This window comes from Erpetoichthys calabaricus, chromosome 7, assembly GCF_900747795.2.
Source record: "Erpetoichthys calabaricus chromosome 7, fErpCal1.3, whole genome shotgun sequence".
Lineage (NCBI taxonomy): Eukaryota > Metazoa > Chordata > Cladistia > Polypteriformes > Polypteridae > Erpetoichthys > Erpetoichthys calabaricus.
Genome location: NC_041400.2, coordinates 141371689 through 141398182, shown reverse-complemented (window position 1 = coordinate 141398182; position 26494 = coordinate 141371689). Strand labels below are relative to the sequence as shown.

The window sequence follows — 26494 nt, the reverse complement described above, 5'->3', positions numbered from 1 at the left end:
GGCAGTATTTTTCTAGTTTTAAGATATTTTCTGTTGTAGTATTTATTTAGTTTTTGAATTAATTATTTAGATTTTATTAATTTTTAGTTTTTTGCCATGTTCTAATTTTAGATTTTCTTTGTTTTCTTTTGTTTTTCTATATTTTTAGTTTTTCAACAATTAAGTTTTAGTTTTTGTCACATCAAAAACGTTCACACGGACACAGTTTCTTTATTGTCATCAAATTGTGTATCATTCATTTTGTACCTATCAACTTTTCTGATAATAATATAACAGTTTAAGGGTTCTAATAAAACCAAACAATGAATGAATCAAACCTGCAACAAGTTTAAGCAAATGGTTAATTAATTTCAGAAACAATTTCTTATTTTATTGTTGAGAATCCCTTTGCAGGCAGTAAGGTCACCATACACATATTATTGTTTTGTATTTATTTTTGATTTCTCTTGAGATGGTCTGCATATTATCTACTCATTTTGAAACTTTGAAAATTTATTTTTTACAGGGAATTCTTTGTTTGACTATTTTTTGAAAAATGTTTTTTTTTTTGTTGTTTATGTTCTTTATTTCACCTTATACAATTTCTTGTATTAGGAATTTGTTAGTTTTCGCATACCCCTTTGGGTCAGAGCGCAGGGTCAGCCATTGTACAGCGCCCCTGGAGCAATTACAGGTTAAGGGCCTTGCTCAAGGGCCCAGCAGAGTAGGCTCTTTTTTTTGGCAGTGACGGGGATTCAAACCGGCAAACATCGGTATGCCAGTGCAGATCCTTAGCCTCAGAGCCACCACTCCACCCTAGTTACCCCTTGAATTATGTTAGTAATAATAATAAATGAAATAGAGATAAAAGCTTTTCCATGCATACAGTATACCATATTTCTGCAATTTTTTGTTATAGCAACATCTCAAGATTATTCACTTAGTAAGCAACATGCAAAACCTGGGTAGCTCCATTTAAGCCTAAACTAGGAGGATGTAACTTAACAACACATGTAGAATTAGCCAATTTTGGCAAATGAGAGTGCTTAGTGGAACACTCTGAATATCTATATATATAAAAATGGAATGGGTGGGTCGTCGGGTGGGCCTTTTTTTCATTCCGTTGAAAGACACGCCCTCCTCACTGGACAGTTAAAAACACCAATCAAACTAACGATGACATCAAGTATTACCCAATCAAAAGTAGGAAAGGAGGCATCTTCATAAAATGCGTGTGGGATGATTTGCATGAGACGCTGCTTTAAAAAAAAAATGATAAAAAAAATACGGGATAAATCCCGTCCAGTATTGATTCAAAACGGGACGCGCAATTTCATTCTCAAACGCGGCACGATTCCGTATTTTAAAGGACGGGTGGCAACCCTACAGTGCCAGGTAACCACCCATACAATCAGATTGTGATTCAGACTAGGAATGCAATGAATGTAATTACCCCGATCTACATACAAGGCGAAAGTCTTGCAACATTCAAAGATGATGGTTTGGGATAAGTACACCATACAACATAAAAGAGCTTATGAAGCCTTGAACCGAAAAAAGCAACATCTCAGAGATCGTAAAAAAAAAAAAAAAGGAGCTAATGTCGTTTTACTCGCTGTACATTTTAGTCAAACATTACCAGTTATTTCACGAGGGAGACCAGCACATCAACTCAACGCGTGTTTAAAATTCATGCTTCTCCCACGCTCGGTTATATGTCGCGTGTTCTCGGGTAGGTGCACCAAAAAATGTATACATTTAAGCATGTAATGGGCAAACAAAAAATGAGGTATACCCGAAGGCACAGCAGTAGTACTTAATGTAACTTTACTTCTTAAATGTTAATGTTTTACTGTTTAATAATTTATACGCTTCTTATATGTTGTTCAAATTCTTTTATCAAAATACCACTGACAGCGCAATGCACGATAACATCGAGTGAATACACCATACACATCCGCCCACGGCTGCCCTGCTGTGCGCAGATAGGACTTGATTGTACAATAAAATAAAAAAAGATAAAAAGACTAAAACAATCATCACCCATAAAGTGGATAGTAGACGTGACGTACTATATGTGTACCACATTTCAAGTGTATAGGTGCAACGGTTTGCGAGCTACAGGTCATTTAAAATCCTGGACAGACACACAAATTGCCACGGTAGCAAATTACAGAAGAAGATTTTACTGTTTAATAATTTATATTTATATGAAATGTGCTTCTTATATATTACTTCATATTCTCATATGATAATGATGTTAATGTTTATATTGATTTCTGTGTTATTAAAACTGCATGTATGTGTGTATATGTATATATATATATATATATATATATATATATATATATATATATATATATATATATATATATATATATATATATATATACTAGCAAAATACCCGCGCTTCGCAGCGGAGAAGTAGTGTGTTAAAGAGGTTATGAAAAAAAAAGGAAACATTTTAAAAATAACGTAACATGATTGTCAATGAAAGCCCGTTTCACTCAGTAAGTCTTATGTGTGTGTTTATGTATGTGTGTGTATATATATGTACATGTGTATATGTAGATATGTATATATATGTATATGTATATAAATGTTTATGTGTGTGTGTATATTATATATATAATATATATAATATATATATATATATATATCTCTATATATATATATATATATATCTCTATATATATATATATATCTCTCTCTCTATATATATATATATATATATATATATATATATATATATAAAAGACAGCAACAGTTATAACAATGACAACACAATTACATTGACAATCATGTTACGTTATTTTTAAAATGTTTCCTTTTTTTTTCATAACCTCTTTAACACACTACTTCTCCGCTGCGAAGCGCGGGTATTTTGCTATATATATATATATATATATATATATATACGAGCTGTATATACCCGGCGTTGCCCGGGGCAGAAGTAACCTAATCGGTCAAACACTTACATATATACCAAAGTAAACCTAATCGGTCAAACAGTTACATATATAAAAAAACCGAACCTAATAGGACAAACAGCTTCATATATACAGAAGCGAACCTAATCGGACAAACAGCTAATCTATATACACAAGCAAACCTAATTGGTCAAACAGTTACATAAATACAAAAGCAAACCTAATCGATGAAACAGCTTCATATATACAGAAGCGAACCTAATTGGTCAAACAGTTATGCATGTGCAGAATAATTTTACAAAGATTATGCGTGTTAACAATCATTAAAAAGAAAAGATTGAGGAACTCTTCTTCTATATGTGATGAAGCTGGATGAAGCTGACTTGACGAAGACGTAGGTGGCATAGATTGGTTTTTCTAAAACAGAAGAAAAAAATTAGTATCTATTATTATTTTAAATTAGAATGAAAATGAGAACCTTGATTAGAGATAGATTATCCGTATTAAAATATGTGCATGAATAAACTTTTGCTAACTCTCTAGCAAAAGTTTATTCATACAAATTGGCATGGGATGGCTTTGTGAAAAAGTAAAAATTAGATAAAAATAAATTGAGAATGCGTACTTCCATTTAACTGAGATTATGTGTAATGATGAAAAAAAAGTTTAGTATGTTTTTTTTTCCATACGGGAAGGATGTAAAACCTTACATAGGCACCCTTCAGCCCGTACTGAAGGGTAGTGTCAGATTCTTACTGACTAAAAAACACCCTTTTTATTCCACAGCTACCCCAAAAACCACTATTAGGCATTACTTTGGGGTGGCAGTAGTTTAGTTATGAAACAGCTGGGTCCTGAAAAAAATCTGTCTTATTAGTGGCTTCATCACATATAGAAGAACAGTTCCTCAATCTTTTCTTTTTAATGATTGTTAACACGCATAATGTTTGTAAAATCATTCTGCACATGCATAACTGTTTGACCAATTAGGTTCGCTTCTGTATATATGAAGCTGTTTGATTGATTAGGTTTGCTTTTGTATTTATGTAACTGTTTGACCAATTAGGTTTGCTTATGTATATAGATTAGCTGTTTGTCCGATTAGGTTCGGTTTTTTTATATATGTAACTGTTTGACCGATTAGGTTTACTTTGGTATATATGTAAGTGTTTGACCGATTAGGTTACTTCTGCCCCAGGCAACGCCGGGTATATACAGCTCGTTCAGCTATAAAAAAATATCTGAAGTGACACTCACTCAGTCCACATACACTTATGGGGGAACATGCAAGCTCAATACACTTCTCCTGCTGCTTTAGGTAAGTTAACTAGCAGACCACAAAAAAAGTCACCTCTCTGGAAATAAATGGAAGCGAAAAGAAATTATGTAAGCATATATAAGACTGAACTGATTGAACAATAGTATCTGTAGATTGTTATTGTAAAGAATTGACATTTTCAACCTGCAGCTAAATGGTGGTATCGTGGTTTGCGTGTCCCAATGATCCAAGGAGCTCTGTTGTCCGGGGCGCTATGCCCCTGGTAGGGCCACCCAAGGCAAACTGGTCCTAGGTGAGGGATGTGACAAAGTGCGGTTCAACAGACCTCCTATGACGAGTAAAAAATTTGGACGGCGTTTTCCCTTGCCCGGACGCGGGTCACCGGGGCCCCCCTCTGGAGCCAGGCCTGGAGGTGGGGCTCGTTGGCGAGCGCCTGGTGGCCGGGCTTGCACCCATGGGGCTCGGCCGGGCACAGCCCGAAGAGGCAACGTGGGTCCCCCTTCCCATGAGCTCACCACCTATGGGAGGGGCCAAGGAGGTCGGGTGCAGTGTGAGTTGGGTGGTGGCCGAAGGCGGGGACCTTGGCGGTCCGATCCTCGGCTACAGAAGCTGGCTCTTGGGACGTGGAATGTCACCTCTCTGAAGGGGAAGGAGCCTGAGCTTGTGCGCGAGGTTGAGAGGTTCCGGCTAGATATAGTCGGGCTCACCTCAACGCACAGCTTGGACTCTGGAACCAATCTCCTTGAGAGGGGCTGGAGTCTCTACCACCCTGGAGTTGCCCCCGGTGAGAGGTGCCGAGCGGGTGTGGGTATATTTATTGCCCCCCGACTTGGAGCCTGTACATTGGGGTTTACCCCGGTAGACGAGAGGGTAGCCTCCCTCCGCCTTTGGGTGGGGGGACGGGTCCTAACTGTTGTTTGTGCGTATGCACCGAACAGCAGTTCAGAGTACCCACCCTTTTTGGAGTCCCTAGAGGGTGTGCTAGAGGGCATACCTTCTGGGGACTCCCTCGTACTGCTGGGGGACTTCAATGCTCACGTGGGCAATGACAGTGAGACCTGGAAGGGCGTGATTGGGAGGAATGGCCCCCCGATCAGAACCCGAGTGGTGTTTTGTTATTGGACTTCTGTGCTCGTCACGGATTGTCCATAACAAACACCATGTTCAAGCATAGGGGTGTTCATATGTGCACTTGGCACCAGGACACCCTAGGCCTCAGTTCGATGATCGACTTTGTGGTCGTGTCGTCGGACTTGCGGCCACATGTCTTGGACACTTGGGTGAAGAGAGGGGCGGAGCTATCAACTGATCACCACCTGGTGGTGAGTTGGCTTCGATGGTGGGGGAGGATGCCGGTCAGGCCTGGTAGGGGGAACGTCTGGCTCTGGGGGGTGGAGTGGTGGCTCTGAGGCTAAGGATCTGCGCTGGTATCCTGAAGGTTGCTGGTTCGAATCCCCATCACTGCCAAAAGAGATCCTACTCTGCTGGGCCCTTGAGCAAGACCCTTAACCTGTAACTGCTCCAGGGGCGCTGTACAATGGCTGACCCTGCGCTCTGACCCCAAGGGGTATGCGAAAACGAACAAATTTCTAATACGAGAAATCGTATAAGACGAAATAAAGAACAGAACAAAACAGAACAAACAAAACAAGAAGTAGCTTCAACTCCCACCTCCGGCAGAACTTCGACCATGTCCCGAGGGAGGTGGGGGACATTGAGTCCGAATGGGCCATGTTCCGTGCCTCTATTGTTGAGGCGGCTGACCGGAGCTGTGGCCGTAAGGTGGTCGGTGCCTGTCGTGGCGGCAATCCCCGAACCCATTGGTGGACACCGGCGGTGAGGGATGCCGTCAAGCTGAAGAAGGAGTCCTACCGGTCCCTTTTGTCCTGTGGAACTCTGGAGGCAGCTAATAGGTACCGGCAGGCCAAGCGGAATGCAGCTTCAGTGGTTGCTGAGGCAAAAACTCGGGCATGGGAGGAGTTTGGGGAGGCCATGGAGAATGACTTTCGGACGGCTTCGAGGAGATTCTGGTCCACTGTCCGGCGTCTCAGGAGGGGGAAGCAGTGCAGTGTCAACACTGTATATGGTGGTGATGGTGCGCTGCTGACCTCGACTTGGGACGTTGTGAGTCGGTGGGGGGAGTACTTCGAAGACCTCCTCAATCCCAATAACATGCCTTCCAATGAGGAAGCAGAGCCTGGGGACTCGGAGGTGGGCTTCCCCATCTCTGGGACTGAGGTCACCGAGGTGGTCAAAAAACTCCTTGGTGGCAGGGCCCCGGGGGTGGATGAGATACGCCCGGAGTTCCTCAAGGCTCTGGATGTTGTAGGGCTGTCTTGGTTGACACGTCTCTACAACATCGCATGGACATCAGGGACAGTGCCTCTGGATTGGCAGACCGGGGTGGTGGTCCCCCTCTTTAAGAAGGGGGACCGGAGGGTGTGTTCCAACTACAGAGGGATCACACTCCTCAGCCTCCCTGGAAAAGTCTATTCGGGGGTTCTGGAGAGGAGGGTCCGTCGGATAGTCGAACCTCGGATTCAGGAGGAACAGTGTGGTTTTCGTCCTGGTCGCGGAACAGTGGACCAGCTCTACACCCTTAGCAGAGTCCTGGAGGGTGCATGGGAGTTCGCCCAACCAGTCTACATGTGTTTTGTGGACATGGAAAAGGCGTTCGACAGTGTTCCTCGGGGGATCCTGTGGGGGGTGCTCCGGGAGTATGGAGTACCGGACCCCCTGATAAGGGCGGTTCGGTCCCTGTACGACCGGTGTCAGAGCTTGGTCCGCATTGCCGGCAGTAAGTCAAACCCGTTTCCAGTGAGAGTTGGACTCCGCCAGGGCTGCCCTTTGTCACCGATTCTGTTCATAACTTTTATGGACAGAATTTCTAGGCGCAGCCAGGGTGTTGAGGGAGTCCGGTTTGGTGGACTTAGGATTGGGTCACTGCTTTTTGCAGATGATGTTGTCCTGTTTGCTTCATCAGGCCGTGATCTTCAGCTCTCTCTGGATCGGTTCGCAGCTGAGTGTGAAGCGGCTGGGATGGGAATCAGCACCTCCAAATCCGAGACCATGGTCCTCAGCCGGAGAAGGGTGGAGTGCCCTCTCAGGGTTGGGAGAGAGATCCTGCCTCAAGTGGAGGAGTTCAAGTATCTCGGGGTCTTGTTCACGAGTGAGGGAAGAATGGAGCGTGAGATTGACAGGCGGATCGGTGCGGCGTCCGCAGTGATGCGGGCTCTGCATCGGTCCGTCGTGGTGAAAAAGGAGCTGAGCCATAAGGCAAAGCTCTCAATTTACCGGTCGATCTATGTTCCTACCCTCACCTATGGTCATGAGCTATGGGTAGTGACCGAAAGAACGAGATCGCGAATACAAGCGGCTGAAATGAGTTTCCTCCGCAGGTTGTCTGGGCTCTCCCTTAAAGATAGGGTGAGAAGCTCAGTTATCCGGGAGGGGCTCAGAGTAGAGCCGCTGCTCCTCCGCATCGAGAGGAGTCAGATGAGGTGGCTCGGGCATCTGATCAGGATGCCTCCTGGACGCCTCCCTGGGGAGGTGTTCCGGGCACGTCCAACCGGGAGGAGGCCCCGGGGAAGACCCAGGACACGCTGGAGGGACTATGTCTCCCGGCTGGCCGGGGAACGCCTCGGGATTCTCCCGGAAGAGCTAGAAGAAGTGGCCGGGGAGAGGGAAGTCTGGGCATCTCTGCTCAAGCTGCTGCCCCCGCGACCCGACCTCGGATAAGCGGAAGAGAATGGATGGATGGATGAGCTAAATGGTGTTTGAAGTAATTTATTACACAGGAAAGGTGAAGCTGCCTTAACTGATATAAACATGGAACAGGCTTAAAAGTGGACAGTGGTGTTGGGGGGTGTGAGGCTTCAGTGGCTTGAGCCCCTGATCTCTTGAACCCAGCTGCTGATCTTTGAGTTCCAGATATATACAAACAATAGCACCAAGCTCCTGATCTTCTTGCCCACTGTGTACCATTCATATTCTCATTATACAATAAATCTGTTCCTTTCCAAGTTCTTACTTATTTATATAATTTCAACGAATTACTGTGTTTTAACTAATATTAATAGCTAGATGGGAAACACAGTTCTTTTTCTCCTTTCATAGAGTAATATTAATATGATGCTCATATCGGTCTGTATTAATATATACTGCTCAAAAAAATTAAAGGAACACTTTTTAATCAGAATATAGCATCAAGTCAATGAAACTTCTGGGATATTGATCTGGTCAGTTAAGTAGAAGAGGGGTTGCTAATCAGTTTCCAGCTGCTATGGTGTTAATGAAATTAACAACAGGTGCACTAGAGGGGCACCAATGAGACAACCCCCAGAACAGGAATGGTTTAACAGGTAGAGGCCACTGACATTTTTCCCTCCTCATCTTTTCTGACTGTTTTTTCACTAATTTTGCATTTGGCTATGGTCACTGTGACTACTGGTAGCATGAGGCAATACCTGGACCCTAGAGAGGTTGCACAGGTAGTCCAACTTCTCCAGGATGGCACATCAATACGAGCCATTGTCAGAAGGTTTGCTCTGTCTGCCAGCATAGTCTCAAGGGTGTGGAGGAGATTCCAGGAGACAGGTAGGAGAGCTGGACAGGGCCGTAGAAGGTCCTTAACCCATCAGCAGGACCGGTATCTGCTCCTTTGGGCAAGGACGAACAGGATGAGCACTACGAGAGCCCTACAAAATGACCTCCAGCAGGCCACTGGTGTGAATGTCTCTGACCAAACAATCAGAAACAGACTTCCTGAGGGTGGCCTGAGGGCACGACATTTTCTAGTGGGCCCTGTGCTCATTGCCCAGCACTGTGGAGCTTGATTGTCATTTGCCATAGAATACCAGAATTGGCAGGTCCACCACTGACACCCTGTGCTTTTCACAGATGATAGTAGGTTCATCCTGAGCAGATGTGACAGACGTGAAAGGGTCTGGAGAAACTGTGGAGAACGTTATGCTGCCTGTAATATCGTTCAGCAAGACCGGTTTGGTGTTGGGCCAGTGACGGTCTGGGGAGGCATATCCATGGAGGGACGCACAGACCTCTACAGGCTCGACAACGGCATGTTGACTGCCATTAGGTATCGGGATGAAATCCTTGACCCATTGTCAGACCCTATGCTGGTGCAGTGGGTCCTGGGGTTCCTCCTGGTACATGACAATGCCCGGCCTCATGTGACAAGAGTATGCAGGTAGTTTCTGAAGAATGAAGGAATTGATACCATTGACTGGCAACCATTCTCACCTGACCTAAATCCAATAGAAAACCTCTGGGACATTATGTTTTGGTCTATCCAGCGCAGCCAGGCTGCACCTCAGACTGTCCAAGAGCTCAGTGATGCCCTGGTCCAGATCTGGGAGGAGATCCCCCAGGACACCATCCGTTGTCTCATTAGGAGCTTGCTCTGATGTTGTCAGGCATGCATATACAGTGGTGTGAAAAACTATTTGCCCCCTTCCTGATTTCTTATTCTTTTGCATGTTTGACACACAAAATGTTTCTGATCATCAAACACATTTAACCATTACTCAAATATAACACAAGTAAACACAAAATGTAGTTTGTAAATGGTGGTTTTTATTATTTAGGGAGAAAAAAAAATCCAAACCTACTTGGCCCTGTGTGAAAAAGTAATTGCCCCCTGAACCTAATAACTGGTTGGGCCACCCTTAGCAGCAATAACTGCAATCAAGCGTTTGCGATAACTTGCAATGAGTCTTTTACAGCGCTCTGGAGGAATTTTGGCCCACTCATCTTTGCAAAATTGTTGTAATTCAGCTTTATTTGAGGGTTTTCTAGCATGAACCGCCTTTTTAAGGTCATGCCATAGCATCTCAATTGGATTCAGGTCAGGACTTTGACTAGGCCACTCCAAAGTCTTCATTTTGTTTTTCTTCTTTTGTTTTTCAGTTTTTAAATGATGGTGTTTATTATTTAGGGAGAAAAAAAATCCAAACCTACATGGCCCTGTGTGAAAAAGTAATTGCCCCCTTGTTAAAAAATAACCTAACTGTGGTGTATCACACCTGAGTTCAATTTCCGTAGCCACCCCCAGGCCTGATTACTGCCACACCTGTTTCAATCAAGAAATCACTTAAATAGGAGCTGCCTGACACAGAGAAGTAGACCAAAAGCACCTCAAAAGCTAGACATCATGCCAAGATCCAAAGAAATTCAGGAACAAATGAGAACAGAAGTAATTGAGATCTATCAGTCTGGTAAAGGTTATAAAGCCATTTCTAAAGCTTTGGGACTCCAGCGAACCACAGTGAGAGCCATTATCCACAAATGGCAAAAACATGGAACAGTGGTGAACCTTCCCAGGAGTGGCCGGCCAACCAAAATTACCCCAAGAGCGCAGAGACGACTCATCCGAGAGGTCACAAAAGACCCCAGGACAACGTCTAAAGAACTGCAGGCCTCACTTGCCTCAATTAAGGTCAGTGTTCATGACTCCACCATAAGAAAGAGACTGGGCAAAAACGGCCTGCATGGCAGATTTCCAAGACGCAAACCACTGTTAAGCAAAAAGAACATTAGGGCTCGTCTCAATTTTGCTAAGAAACATCTCAATGTTTGCCAAGACTTTTGGGAAAATACCTTGTGGACTGATGAGTCAAAAGTTGAACTTTTTGGAAGGCAAATGTCCCGTTACATCTGGCGTAAAAGGAACATAGCATTTTAGAAAAAGAACATCATACCAACAGTAAAATATGGTGGTGGTAGTGTGATGGTCTGGGGTTGTTTTGCTGCTTCAGGACCTGGAAGGCTTGCTGTGATAGATGGAACCATGAATTCTACTGTCTACCAAAAAATCCTGAAGGAGAATGTCCGGCCATCTGTTCGTCAACTCAAGCTGAAGCGATCTTGGGTGCTGCAACAGGACAATGACCTAAAACACACCAGCAAATCCACCTCTGAATGGCTGAAGAAAAACAAAATGAAGACTTTGGAGTGGCCTAGTCAAAGTCCTGACCTGAATCCAATTGAGATGCTATGGCATGACCTTAAAAAGGCGGTTCATGCTAGAAAACCCTCAAATAAAGCTGAATTACAACAATTTTGCAAAGATGAGTGGGCCAAAATTCCTCCAGAGCGCTGTAAAAGACTCATTGCAAGTTATCGCAAACGCTTGATTGCAGTTATTGCTGCTAAGGGTGGCCCAACCAGTTATTAGGTTCAGGGGGCAATTACTTTTTCACACAGGGCCAAGCAGGTTTGGATTTTTTTTTTCTCCCTAAATAATAAAAACCACCATTTACAAACTACATTTTGTGTTTACTTGTGTTATATTTGACTAATGGTTAAATGTGTTTGATGATCAGAAACATTTTGTGTGACAAACATGCAAAAGAATAAGAAATCAGGAAGGGGGCAAATAGTTTTTCACACCACTGTAAGCATGTGGGGCCATACAAACTACTGAGTACAATTTGGAGTTGCTGCAATGAAATTTCGGCAAAATGGACTAGCCTGCCACATCATTCTTTCACTTTGATTTTCGGGGTGTCTTTGAATTCAGCTCTCTGTAGGTTGATAGTTTTCATTTTCATGTGGCATCCATTCGTTCCTAACATATTACCCAGTCCATGTCAGTATAGATATCCATGGGTTTTTTTTTCCCCCATTGAGATCTGATATGTTTTCGAAGTATTCTTTTAATTTTTTTGAGCAGTTTATTTTTCAATTACTTATATACTACTCTATTGGGTAAACTTTCAAAAATGTTATGTATAACAAAACCGAACAAAAATTAGTCACCGACCCTCAAACTCTAACACACATCAATCAATGCCATTTTTACATCAATTGAATTGCAATCTGCTGTGTATGAAAGCTATCTATTGTAAAGTACTGTTAAAAAGCATGTTTAATGTACTCTACTAAGAAGTGTACTTGAATTTAATTATTGCTATTACTTCTGAATATGAATATTACAAAACTAATTAATAAACAAAAAAACTTAATAACCAACTCTTCAATTAAGTAATTAAAAATGTGTAGTGTTCCAACTTTCGTAACAGTTAATTTAGTCACTGAACGCACCCGAATGTTACGCCATTCATTCATTGTCTAACTTGTCTTAGTGCTAGTTAACAAAACAATTAATTTTTCATTATTGACATATTTTGTTTTAATTTTCATTAACAGAAATAACAATATTAACAAGGGAATAAAATCAAGCACATAGTCATGCAATCTCCATTGACAAATACTGGCAGTAGACTGGATCATACTGAAGAGCTCAGTGACATTAAACATCACAATGTCATAGGATTCCAGCTTTTCCACAAGTCAGTACACAAAAATTTCTGCTTTGCTAGATCTGCCCCCTTCAATAATAAGTGCCATTATTGTGAAGTTGAAGCATCTAGGATCAACAACAGCTCAGTCTCCAAGTGGTAGACCATGCAAATTCACAGAGATGGGCTTGGCGAGTGCTGAACCACATAACACATAAAAATCAATTGTCCTCTGTTGCATCACTCAAAACAGAGATCCAAATTGCTTCAGGAACAAACATCATAACAAGAACTGTGTCAGGAGTTTCATGAAATGGGTTTCCATGACCGAACACAACACACAAGGCTAAGATTGTTAAGCAAAATGCCAAAAGTTAGCTGGAGTGGTTTAAAGCAGGATGCCATTGGACTCTGGAGTAGCATAAACATGTTCTCTGAAGTGATAAATTACTCTCCACTATCTGGCTGCCTGATAAGTGAATCTGGGTTTGGTGGATGCCAGAAGAATGCTACCTTCTGGACTGCATGGTGTTTATTATAAAATTTGGTAGAGGACAGAAAACTGACCAAGGCTGTTTTTCTGGGTTTGGGTTAAGCTTCTTGGTTCTAGTGAAAGGGTATTGTTAATGCTAGTGCTGGGCGGTATACCGGTTCATACCAAAAACCGTTTTTTAATTTTTGTTATGATATGGATTTTTCTTATACCGGAACACCGGTTTAAATAGCCTAAACAACATTCAGAACGTGGCGCAGTGGGAAACTGTTTAAGGGGGACCTTTTTCACTGGTGCACCGCAAAATACGCATCCAACAGAGTACATGTGTTAGTGGAGGTATTGAGCGGTGAAAATGGACAGGGAACATTCTGAAACTGAAGCTGTAGCAGACGATAAAGTTGAACATGATAACACAGAAGAACTTTTGACGAAAAAAGGTGCTGTGTCTGTTATCTGTAGATACTTTGGTTTTAAAAGGTCGGATGTGGAGCATTATGTTCAAATGTATGAATACTATTCCTATACTACTGGATAATACTGCAAGCCAAGTTGTACTTGTTTTATTTTATTTTTTTTTCAATACTGTGTAATGTATCTGGTTACTGTGTAATACTGTGACGGTGCCGGTCCCCTACAGACTCCCTCTTCCCACATGGGAGTCTGTTGAACCAACACCGTCGATAGTTATGACCAAGATGAGCTGAGAAATCTCATTGAAGCCAGGGGATATTGGAAAGTGCTCAAGTGCTTTTGTTAAAAACAGTCAAAGTAAAACCAAAAGTGTCCGTTGGACAGTATTCAGAAAAATACAGTACCCACATAAATAGCAAATCCATAAAGCCAGTGAAATGTGGGGATAAAATCCATAATAAATATATCCGTTAAAATGCAGTCTCTCTCCTCACCAGATCGTAGCACACCACCTTCTGTCTCCACAGCTCACCCTTCACTGGCGTTGCTGACGGAGCCTTTGCAGCACAAACTGCTTTCTGCCAACCCCTGTTTTGGCTGCCACCACACTCCTTGTGTTCTATCTTTTCTTTTTTCCTTCCCCCATCCTGCCGGCCCATAAATATACGTCTCCGTCCGTGGGCTCAGCACCTTATTCACACGCCACACTAAGCCGACGAAGCAATTGAGAATGATCAGATGCGACTTGCCCCAATCACCTCATCAACTCCCTGCGGTCGAGCAACCGCGCCCACGAAGACAGACACGGCGAACTGGATTTAAAAACGGACCATTTTTTTTTTGTTTTTTTTGACCCACTAAACAATAAATAGTAATATAAATGCAAGTTGCAGTTTTATTATTTATATATATATATATATATATATATATATATATATATACACATATATATAGCTTAGCTTGAAGCAAGGTCTATATTAATGCAATTTGCAATAATGACGGTTCAGTTGGTAAAGATGTCATCTTGTTGCACTTGTTTTATTTTAGTTTGGTGAATACTGTGTAATGTACCTGGGCTTGAAGTTTTGATGTAATAGTATTATTACTGGAAGTTGCACTATTATTTATTTTATTGTTATTATTTATTAGTTTATATATTACACAGTTTAATGATGGTAAAGTTGCTTAAAAAGTCACTTTAACATGTCAGTGGACAGAGATTGTTAACATTAACAAAGTGTAGTTGGTTTACAAAAAATATTTGCCATTTATTCCTTTTCTAAGACATGTTCAGTGCAATACAACTAAATGCCTCTTTGGATGGTTGACAATTTGTTGTCAAAGTTTTAGTTTAAGCAGTTTGCAAAATTTGTTCAATAGAAAGGTTCTATATTTTGACAGCAACTGTCATGCAGTGTGATTCCTTCTCTTCATTAGTGCCCCCACCCCCCCTTTGAAAACTATCACTTTATGGAGCCATGCAAACCTGTATTAATACTTGTGTCACATTAAAATGTTATTTTGTACAATGTACAATTCTCATGACAGTGGAATAGGTTATTCTTAGCCAGTCTACTGCAGTAATTGCAGTGGAAAATGTGATTAACTCATGCATGGGAAAAAAATACCGTCGAATACCATGAAACCGGTACAATCTGGAAAAATACTGTGATATAGAATTTTGGTCATACCGCCCAGCACTAGTTAATGCTAAAGCATACAAAAACATTTTACAATTCTGTCCTTCTAAATTTGTGGAAACAGTTTGGGAAGGTCCTTTTCTGTTTCAGCATGACTGTGCCACACGGTTTTACAAGGTTGGTGAGGAGGAACATGAGTGGCCTGCAGAGAGCTTGGTCCACAACCCTACTAAACAAATTTGGGATGAATTGAAAATGACAGAAAGGCAGGTTCTCACATTGATGATCAGTACCTGAACTTACAATTGTCCTGTTGGCTCAATGGGCACAAATTTCTACAGACACACAAAACAAAACTTGCAGAAATCTTTCCCAAAAGAGGAGCGGCTGTTATAGCTGCATAGGAAAGGTCAGCATCTTATTAATGCCCATGATTTGGGGATAGGATGTCCATCAACCTCATATAGGTGTGATGGTCAAGTGTTTACAATCTTTTGGCCATATATTGTATATTTGTTCTGACATTGTGCAAAACAGATGCACAGAATTTAATGAAAAATGGAGGATAACTCGGGCACTGTGTCATCTTGATAACACCCACTGGAAGCAGTGGGGGATGTAGGGATGTCATAAAATAGTACACTTTGATCTAAACAGCACCTGACAAATTGATGGTGGTGGAATGGTTAGCAGACCTACTTTAAACAAAGTTGATCTAGGTTCAATTCTTGCCTTTTCACACTTTAATTTTTTTGTTTCTTTTGTTAAAGATTTCCTTCACTATTTTGTGATTAAACCCATTGTCCCATATAGGGTTGCAGAGTTATTTATTACCAGGTTGTTGTACCATGTTAGTCATTATGAATGTAGTGAGAAGTCAAGCCAAACCTTTTATTGTAACCATCTTCTTAATTAGTGACCAGTTTTTCCTACTAATTAACTTCTTTTCCCTTAGTTTTAATTAACTTGACTAAGCCAAACAATTAGGAGACACAAAACAAGCCGCCAAAAGACCAGCTCACCTGTGCCCATCACACAATATCTGATATAAAGAAAAGGGACAGCCTCAGAAAGGTCAATCTCTCAGGTCATCAAAACATTTTGATGGTCTTAGAAAAAACGGAAAATCAACAGTTTTGGAAAAGTCTGCTGTGGCAAAATGAGAGCAGCAAGAAGCCATGGAATAAAATAACGAGTTTAATTAACAGCAAGAATCAGCTTCTCATTAAGAAACTGGTTGGTGTTTGAAGTCCCAATTTAGCTGGTTATCTGTTGGCTTGTTTCATGTCTCATTTCTGTTTGGCTGTCATTTAATGAAGAAAAAAAATCAATTCAGAGTACTGAATCCTCAAAAACAGGTCTATTAAAATGAAAGGAAAAAGAAGTTAATTGTCAGTGAAACTAGGTCACGGATTAGGAAAAGGGTAAGAATGAAAACCTGCTCCCACTGCGGACCTCCAGGCCTGGAGTTTGACACCCCTGGTCTAAACTGATCTTATTAACGACTGGGTGTTACCTTCCCAGCATGAGAAGGCTTTTATCCACATATTCAACATAAAATGTTGGCAAAATGTACTTCCTCCATCTTTCTAATCTCTACCTCAGAATACCCAGTCGCGCTTGTTTTGGTGTAGACCAGAGCACAACGTTCTTCACACCACTTAATGGGCATCTCCCTTCTACTGCCTAAATTTTCATAATTTTATTTGTGGAAAAAACCCTTCTTCCGTTTTGAATCATAATCATAGTTATGAATATGAACTATAAACATATTTTATGAAGGTACACTTAAAGGAATTACTTTGATACACAAATTTACAATGCTAAAGTGCCACTCCCAGTTATATTTGCATATTTTATTGAAAATAAAAACCTTCCCAAGAGGAATATAAATAACTCAAATAATAAATTGTTTTAATACTTCATTAAATCTCCTCATTTAAAACAAACAGTTCAAATTAAGTGTTTTATGCAGTCAATGTATTACCTTTCCAAATATGGTGTGTTTATTGTTAAGTTCATCTGCCCGTCCTAGTGTAAAAAAAAACTGACTTCCATTATCATGGGGTCCTGCATTTGCCATGGCAACTAATCCTCTTCTGTTAAAACGCAGCCTGGAATGAAATTCATCCTGCAAGGTATAACATTGAAATCAAAACAAATCATTCTTATAGTCTTTCAAATAAAACAAAACTAAATATAAAAGGCTCATAATTCTTATTCACTTCATCTTTCTCTTGGCTTACTGAAAATTATTCCAACAAAGAAAGATGCATCAAACTACATATTCTATCTCTGATAAAACAAAAATTCCCCAGAATAATTGCTAACATTAATATAAACTTCAGAAACATTTGACTCTGATCTATAGTAGTAGTAATATAGTCTAGACTGTTATTAAAATAAAAGGCAAGTACACACTTTTGCAACAGATCAGATTTCACAATGCCCTCCCCTCCCACATTCTGCTCCCTCTGGAGTTAAAAGTACACACTTGAAATATAGTGCTGAAGACAGTTCAATAATGAATGAAAAAAAAAAAATAGTATTAAGTTTACTAATTTGGTATGAGTGGGATTCTAATGTCTGTATATTTGGCACTATTCAGTTTCCTTTTCATGATGGCAAGATAAATTAGTTGAGAAACTACAGTAATCCCTCGCTATATCGTGCTTCGCCTTTCGCGGCTTCACTCCATCGCGGATTTTATATGTAAGCATATTTAAATATATATCGCGGATTTTTCGCTGCTTCGCGGATTTCTGCGAACAATGGGTCTTTTAATTTCTGGTACATGCTTCCTCAGTTGGTTTGCCCAGTTGATTTCATACAAGGGACGCTATTGGCAGATGGCTGAGAAGCTACCCAGCTTACATTTCTCTTTCTCTTGCGCTGACTTTCTCTGATCCCGACGTAGGGGGATTGAGCAGGGGGGCTGTTCGCAGACCTAGACGATACGGACGCTCGTCTAAAAATGCTGAAAGATTATCTTCACGTTGCTATCTTTTGTGCAGCTGCTTCCTGAAACGACATGCTGCACGGAGCTTCGCATACTTAAAAGCTCGAAGGGCACGTATTGATTTTTGATTGAAAAACAAACTCTTTGTCTGCTCCTGACGGAGGGGGTGTGAGCTGCCGCCTTCAACAGCTTTGTGCCGCGGTGCTTCACATACTTAAAAGAAAAACAGCCCTATTGATCTGTTTGCTTTTCTCTCTATCTCTGTGACAGTCACTGCTCCTGACAAGCACTCATTTGAAGAGGAAGATATGTTTGCATTCTTTTAATTGTGAGACGGAACTGTCATCTCTGTCCTGTCATGGAGCACAGTTTAAACTTTTGAAAAAGAGACAAATGTTTGTTTGCAGTGTTTGAATAAAGTTCATGTCTCTCTACAACCTCCTGTGTTTCTGCGCAAATCTGTGACCCAAGCATGACAATATAAAAATAACCATATAAACATATGGTTTCTACTTCGCGGATTTTCTTATTTCGCGGGTGGCTCTGGAACGCAACCCCCGCGATGGAGGAGGGATTACTGTACTCCACAACTACTAACTTTTATTTGTGAACACAATTCAGTGCTACAGAAAAACAGGAAATTCAGCCCAACAAGCTCATTCATCCTATTCACCTAGATTATCCAAAATAACATTAAGTCAAGATTTGAAGGTTGCTGAGGTCAAAGTCTCCATTGCACTACTTGGTATTATATTCTAAGTCTCTATGAGTTCTTTATGTAAAGAAAAATTTCATAACACTTATGCAAAATCTGCCCTTAACAAGTTTCCCACCGTGTTCCCATATTTGTATACTAGAATTTATGTTAAAGTCACAACTGGAATCTACTGTATTAATTCCTTTCATTATTATAAACATTGCAATCATGTCTCCTCTTAACACTAGAATTCCTGAAGCCTAGGAAAAAACTCATAATCCCAGGCCACCTAAAATTCCTTTGCACCTCTCCATTAGTATCTTTTGTTTTGTAAATGTGTTGATCAGCACAAGCAGCTTGCTATCCCATCATGATGGAGCTCAACTCGGGCAAAAAGTTCTCCCAGTCTTGTTTATCTGTGTGTGAAGTGCCTGGAGTTGTATAGAGTAAATAACATAGTGTTATAAAATTGATGAGCCACAGCATGAAGATATGGGAAAGAGTAGTGGAAGCTAGGTTAAGAAGAGAGGTGATGATTAGTGAGCAGCAGTATGGTTTCATACCAAGAAAGAGCACCACAGATGCAACGTTTGCTCTGAGGATGTTGATGGAGAAGTTTAGAGAAGGCCAGAAGGAGTTGCATTGCGTCTTTGTGGACCTGGAGAAAGCATATGACAGTGTGCCTCAAGAGGAGCTGTGGTACTGTATGAGGAAGTCGGGAGTGGCAGAGAAGTACATAAGAGTTGTACAGGATATGTACAAGGAAAGTGTGACAGTAGTGAGGTCTGCAGTAGGAGTGACGGATGCATTCAAGTTGAAGGCGGGATTACATCAGGGATCAGCTCTGAGCCCTTTCTTATTTGCCATGGTGATGGACAGGTTGACAGACGAGATTAGACAGGAGTCCCCGTGGACTATGATGTTTGCGGATGACATTGTGATCTGTAGCGATAGTAGGGAACAGGTTGAGGAGACCCTGGATAGGGGGAGATATGCTCTAGAGAGGAGAGGAATGAAGGTCAGTAGGAACAAGACAGAATACATGTGTGTAAATGAGAGGGAGGTCATTGGAATGGTGAGGATGCAGGGAGTAGAGTTGGCAAAGGTGGATGAGTTTAAATACTTGGGATCAACAGTACAGAGTAATGGGGATTGCGGAAGAGAGGTGAAAAAGAGAGTGCAGGCAGGGTGGAATGGGTGGAGAAGAGTGTCAGGAGTAATTTGTGACAGACAGATATCAGCAAGAGTGAAAGGGAAGGTCTACAGGACAGTAGTGAGACCAGCTATGTTATATGGGTTGGAGACGGTGACACTGACCAGAAAGCAGGAGACAGAGCTGGAGGTAGAAGAGTTAAAGATGCTGAGATTTGCACTGGGTGTGATGAGGAAGGATAGGATTAGAAATGAGTACATTAGAGGGTCAGCTCAAGTTGGACGGTTGGGAGACAAAGTCAGAGAGGTGAGATTAAGTTGGTTTGGACATGTGCAGAGGAGAGATGCTGAGTATATTGGGAGAAGGATGCTAAGGATAGAGCTGCCAGGGAAGAGGAAAAGAGGAAGGCCTAAGCAAAGGTTTATGGATGTGGTGAGAGAGGACATGCAGGTGATGGGAGTAACAGAGCAAGATGCAGAGGACAGAAAGATATTGAAGATGATCCGCAGTGGCAACCCCTAACGGGAGCAGCCAAAAGAAAAAGAAGAAGATTTGGAACACATTCATTTCATGTGTGTTCCGTGTCTACAATGATGAGGGTGAGACAGCAGGCCACTTTCTGCTTGTGCTGATCAACACATTTACAAAACAAAAGATGTCAGTTCATTATAAGTTTGTCATTGACCTGTTGGTAACCACCATTTGGAGCTTTATCCTGGCTCCATCATCTGTTTTGGGATATTGTAATCTTTGCAATGTCAAATTTCCTCCACCTGATAAGGATAGCTTCCAAATTGCTCAGTAATACATGCATATATACCGTCAAAGCTCACTTCTATCTTTATTCTGATGTGTACCTTTCAAAAATCACATTTCATAATATTTCTTATTGCACTCAGTAACAAGCAGAACTTTAGAAAAACACCTGATTTTGTCTCAGGAAAATAAGAATTGCTTCAAATGATGTCAGGTTAAAGCACATTGACTTTATATTACTTGAATTATGATTATTGATATCTGAACATAAACCCCACATTTTATTGTATTGTTTTTCATAAAAAGTGTCCATTAGTTTCTATACCTAAATACTATATTTCTAGTTAGAATATATTATTAAAGGTGCAAAAAGGTCTGACATGATAATGGCATGTAGAGTCCTCGTACTCACTGTACATCAGTAACACGCAGGCAACTCATCACTTCATAGTCAGTGAATAAAAGGCAAATTCTTCATTTTCTACAAAGCACTAATACAGTTTAGAATTAAACTCTGTCTATCTAATATACTTCTACTAACTAAAAATGGTATCTAGGATTAGTTTCAACCACTGAACAATATAAATTGGCATGAGTATCTTTTGGCTACACATTTAGGCATTGTAAATTGCTTTGGGATTGGCTGTATTACCTGAAACTGTAACAATTTACATTTACTCAATAGGGTCAACTCAGTTAATCTATAAAGCACTTTTGATTCCCAGAGAAACCTTAGGTGAGCCTTTTGTGTTTTTCAAATTATTACTTTTTATTTATTGTGAACAGAGAACTGACTGCTAGGTAAAAGAAAAAAATCATATAAGCTACATAATTATAAAACAGAATATGATTATACATCAAAGGTTCAGTAGAGATCACAACCATACTGTATTATATACAGTGCCTTCAGAAAGTATTTGGACTCCTTTGCGTTTTACACATTTTATTATGTTGCAGCCTTGAGCTAAAATCGTTTAAAATTTATTTTTCCACATCAAACAATACTGAACACACCCTGACAAAACAAAAACAAGAATTTAGAAATTGCTGAAAATTAAAAAAAAAGTAAAAAACTGAAATATCACATTGACATAAGTATTCAGACCCATTACACAATACTGCCTGGAGTCTTCTTGAATATGATGCCTCGCCAGAGATCTTAGGGTATACTCACGCTAGGCACGTTTGTTCTGTACCATGCCCGAGCACAACTGTCCCCCACTTCATACTCCCACGCTGGCCTGCACTCACACTGTGCTTTAACTTTCTGGGCCCTGGCACACTTTCTTCATCACCATGCGACTTTGTGTAAAGCCAAAAAAAAAGATCCAAACACGGAGTGACAGCATGCATGTCAGGATGAATTTCCTTATTTTATGTTTTTTTGGAGTCGTGTAGGGCAGGATAACATTCTATCCACTTACAGATTGAGGGTGCTTTTTTTTGCTGTTAATCGTGCTGCATGTATGAGGAGAATTTTATGGAGACAAATGATGTTAAGGGACGAATTTGCAGCTTTTCTTGTTCATTTGTAAGGCGAGAATAAAAACCTGTTTTTATGTTTATATTTCATGCTCTGGCACGTTTAGCAATCACGCTGTTCCTGAATCCTACTGAAATGTGCCCAGGACCATCTCTTCCAAGCGGGCCAGTGCATGGTACCGTTGGCCCAGCATGGAGAGATCACACTAGCCAAATGAACTAGACTTTGGGAATATTACATTCAGACTAAACGTGCTCAGGCATGGAACAAATTGCTAGTGTGAGTACACCCTTAGACTGAATTGAAGTCGGGCCACTCAAATACGCAGGAGTAGCTTACTGTCAACACTGTTGGCCGAGAAGTTGTGGTCGTTCGAAACGTTTTCCATTTAAAAATTATGGAGGCCACTGAGCTCTTGGGAACCTTCAATGCATTAGAAATTGCAGTACACACTGCAATAATTCCCCTGGAAAATATACATACAAATATACATTAATTTCCACAGAAGTAAAATGTTCAGCTTCTACAAAAAGAAACACTAATTAATTTTTTTTCTTACCTATCATTCCAACAGCTTTCAAATAGGGAGGGACCTCATTTTTACAGTTTGGGCTATGCTATGGAGTTGCTTATACTGCTTATAAATAGGTAGTCTTCTTCAGTACTTCTACATGCATGTATTCTGCATTCGGTTCATACTAGAGGGGAAATTTTTTTGCACCGCTGTAGTATAGTGTAGAAATCCACTTCCCCATCTGCTTTCTGTAAAATGAACAGTTATAAATCTGCCCACAACCTATTTAAAATGTTTATAAGCAGTCTTCTATAGCTTAGGCATCACTCATCACTTGTTTTTTTGGAAAGATCAAGCAGAAAAATTCATTTAAGCTAATGGATTTCTTGTATTTGTCAGGGTGCTCTGTACTGTCTTCAACAAACTTGTCACAAAAGCGTGTTTGCTTGGGATGGGTGGGGAGAATTTTAATTTCTTGGCAAAACTGATATGGAAAGGTGAGATCATTACAATTTCCACAAAGCCTTTATATTTTTCTTGACAACAAAAATATTTAAAATTTTGTTAGTAATAGATCTAAAACATAGATATATCTATGTAAGTCTACCATGTTCAAATAAAAGTAGCCAGCAAAACAAAAATCAAAAAGTAAAGTAAATATCTTTTGTTGTTTAAGGTAAACACCTAGTATGCCTTTCACATCACACATTTTGAAATTTGTTCAATCTAAGGCCCTTAACACTAGAATCCATGAAGCCTATGAAAAAACTCGTAATCCCAGGGCACCTTAAATTTCTTTGCACCTCTCCATTACCATCTTTTGTTTTGCAAATGTGTCAATCCGCACAAGCAGCAAGCAGCCTGCTATCCCATCCCCACACCAACGCAGCTCAAATCACACAGAAGATTCTCAGAGCTCAAGTCTGTTTATCTGTGTGTGAGGTGCCTGGAGTTGTATAGGGTAAATAATATATCGTTTTTTGGAATACATATATTTCATGTGTGTTATGTGTCTACAACAATCTATGTAAATGTAGGATGACAGGAAACGTGAGACAGGAATTGAAAAGTTTTCAAAATATGATGAAAAAAATCTTTTTGTCACATTACTCAGCTACAACTGAGTTTGCAGAGCAGCTAGTTGTCCTATTCACAAGGAGCTCTATTCTAACTGCTTTAGTTAGTATTAGTATTGCTACTGAATCTTCCATGTGTGTGACTATTTGCAAAAATGGTTGGAATCTGGCTTCATTATCACTGAGAGTTTGCCTGTTTTTATTAATTGTGAATATGTGGCTGAATATTGTCTATAGCTACAGAGATGGATTTAAAGAATGGCACAAAAACTTAATGTTGTCCACTGATGGAAAAAAAAGTATGTGTAAACTGCACCTTGTCTTTATATTGTTAATTTGGTGTTTTCAAAAAATATTCTAAAACAAACAAAAAAGGTATTTATTCTACTTTACATTTAGTTTTATTTTTAAACTCCCCAAAAAAAATCATCTTTACCTTTTATTAACTGCATAAGCATACGTTTTAGCTTTGTCAATTTTAGCTTAAGAACTTATTGAATTTTTAATTTAGTTACAAGTACAGTTCACTAGAATCTATTTTGTATAAGCATTAGATGCAAGTCAATTACCAACCTTAGTACGTTAATCTTCTCCAGGGCACGTACATGTACTCTCCCATATTCACTTAAAGCTGGTCAGTTTAGAATCGGACATAAACAAAAACCTGCAGATCTTTGTGATTTGGGGGAAAAACTGAAGTAACTGGAAAAAAACCCTATATAAACAGGCAATTTGCAAATTCCAAAGAACATTGTTAAGCACAATTCAAAGTCATACTCCTGGCACAGAAAAGTACCAGTAACAGTGTTAATCAATGTATCAACAGTGTCAACCAACAAAACAGAGATATAATAATTATCACCTTGAAGGGCTGGCCATAGACGGACTCTCCTCCACTTCCAGTTCCAGTAGGGTCTCCACCCTGCACAATGAAATCTGGTACAACCCGATGAAATATGGTGGTGTTGTAATAACCTAAAACAAATCAGTAACTCGTCTGATTGCTCACATTTACAGTTGTAATGCTAATACACATACAATAAATTAATCAATACATCACTTCAAACAGTTCAACATTTTTTCAAATTAACTTAAGCTATTAATTTATTTAGTAGCACACTGGTAATAAATTGATAGCACAAAAACTTAAAACACAAAACTTTACACATATTCAAACATCAAATGAAAGGATATAGAGCCTTAACTGGCTTTCCTTGTCAACTGGAAATAACCTTTAACACTTTTTCAAATGCATTATTTGTAAAATATTAAGAATGTACATTACTAATAATGAACACAATCTACTACTGACAAAACTTTGCCTTGCTTTAAAGTACAAATAGGCATTTAATCTCCAAAAAATGAAATTAATATGGAGCTTATTTCATTAGAAAATTGTACATTTTCAGAATGTCCCCCATACCACAGCTATTTCTAAATCTAATTTATAGTAGTTTATCTCTACTCCTATTGTACTGTTAAAACATACTGGCAGTGACAGACATTTTTAAACAACTGTTGTTATTTGAAGCCATAATTACACATATTGCCATGATACACAGCCTGGTATCCTGTTGTCTTGTTGTACAGGACAGTAGTTTGACAAATTTGATCTCCGCCTCAAATCCATACAGCTCACCGTACTCACCGCTTTCACTTCTGTGCTGGTGTGTAAAATCTGCAATTTTTTTAAAATAGACACCTACATTTTCATTATATTTTGCTCAAGACATAAAAAGACGAACTTAAATACAGGACACCTGCATGGGGAATTTAACATCAAAGCATATTCTTTTTCTGAATTGTATTATATTAAACATCTGTGCAAATAAGCAGAAGCCCAGGAAATGGCTAGGATGCTTTGGTCATATTGATTACTTTATAACCAGCAAATGGGTGGGCACCTAGGACAAGAAATTGCCAAATTGGTTTACAGCCTGGGAAAAGAAGGAATTCGGACATACTCAATAGATCAAAGACTGTAATACGGACAGCCAGCCAATCAAATGTGTATAACAGCACATGTTCCAGAAACCCACGTGGAATTAAAAATATATTTTATATATATTATATATATATATTATATATATATATATATATATATATATATATATATATATATATACACATACATACATACATACATACATACATACATATATATATATATATACGTATATTATATATATATATATAATAATAAAAGGCAAAGCCCTCACTGACTGACTGACTGACTGACTGACTCACTCACTGACTGACTGACTCACTCATCACTAATTCTCCAACTTCCCGTGTAGGTGGAAGGCTGAAATTTGGCAGGCTCATTCCTTACAGCTTACTTACAAAAGTTAGGCAGGTTTCATTTCGAAATTCAAAGCGTAATGGTCATAACTGGAACATATTTTTTGTCCATACACTGTAATGGAGGAGGCGGAGTCACGTATCGCGTCATCACGCCTTCCACGTAATCACGTGAACTAAAAACAAGGAAGAGATTTACAGCACGAGTCACACGCGGGAACGAAGGTAAATGACGTTAATTTTTGACTGTCTTTTAATACTGTGTACGCATACATATTAACACATGTGCAATTAAACGTGTGCATTTACGGGGTCATTTCTCAGGCTTAAAAGCTCACCTTTTATCAAACGCGGGAACAAAGGTAACTGACGTTGTTCACTGTCTTTTAATACTGTGTAAGCATACATATTAACACATGTGCAATTAATAGTGTGCATTTACGGGGTGATTTCTCAGGCTTAAAAGCTCGCCTTTTACTAAAAAGGTAAATGCAAAACTATTTTCAATCAGTTTATTGAAACGCTCCCGTTAAGGATTGCAATAACATATTCGCGAGATAAA

The 26494-nt window shown here is 40.0% G+C and overlaps 1 protein-coding gene across 2 annotated transcripts in view; it reads right to left on the bottom strand.

Annotated features, from left to right (window-relative positions):
* Nucleotides 1-26494, bottom strand: part of cwc27 (CWC27 spliceosome associated cyclophilin) — a 300868-nt gene that overhangs the window by 247266 nt on the left and 27108 nt on the right. For both annotated transcript variants that reach the window (XM_051929698.1, XM_028805469.2), the window contains exons 3-4: nt 24494-24606; nt 16981-17124 (exon numbers count right to left, since the gene is read on the bottom strand). In XM_051929698.1, the coding sequence (XP_051785658.1) occupies nt 16981-17124; nt 24494-24606 (257 nt within the window). The remainder of the gene's footprint in view (nt 1-16980; nt 17125-24493; nt 24607-26494) is intronic.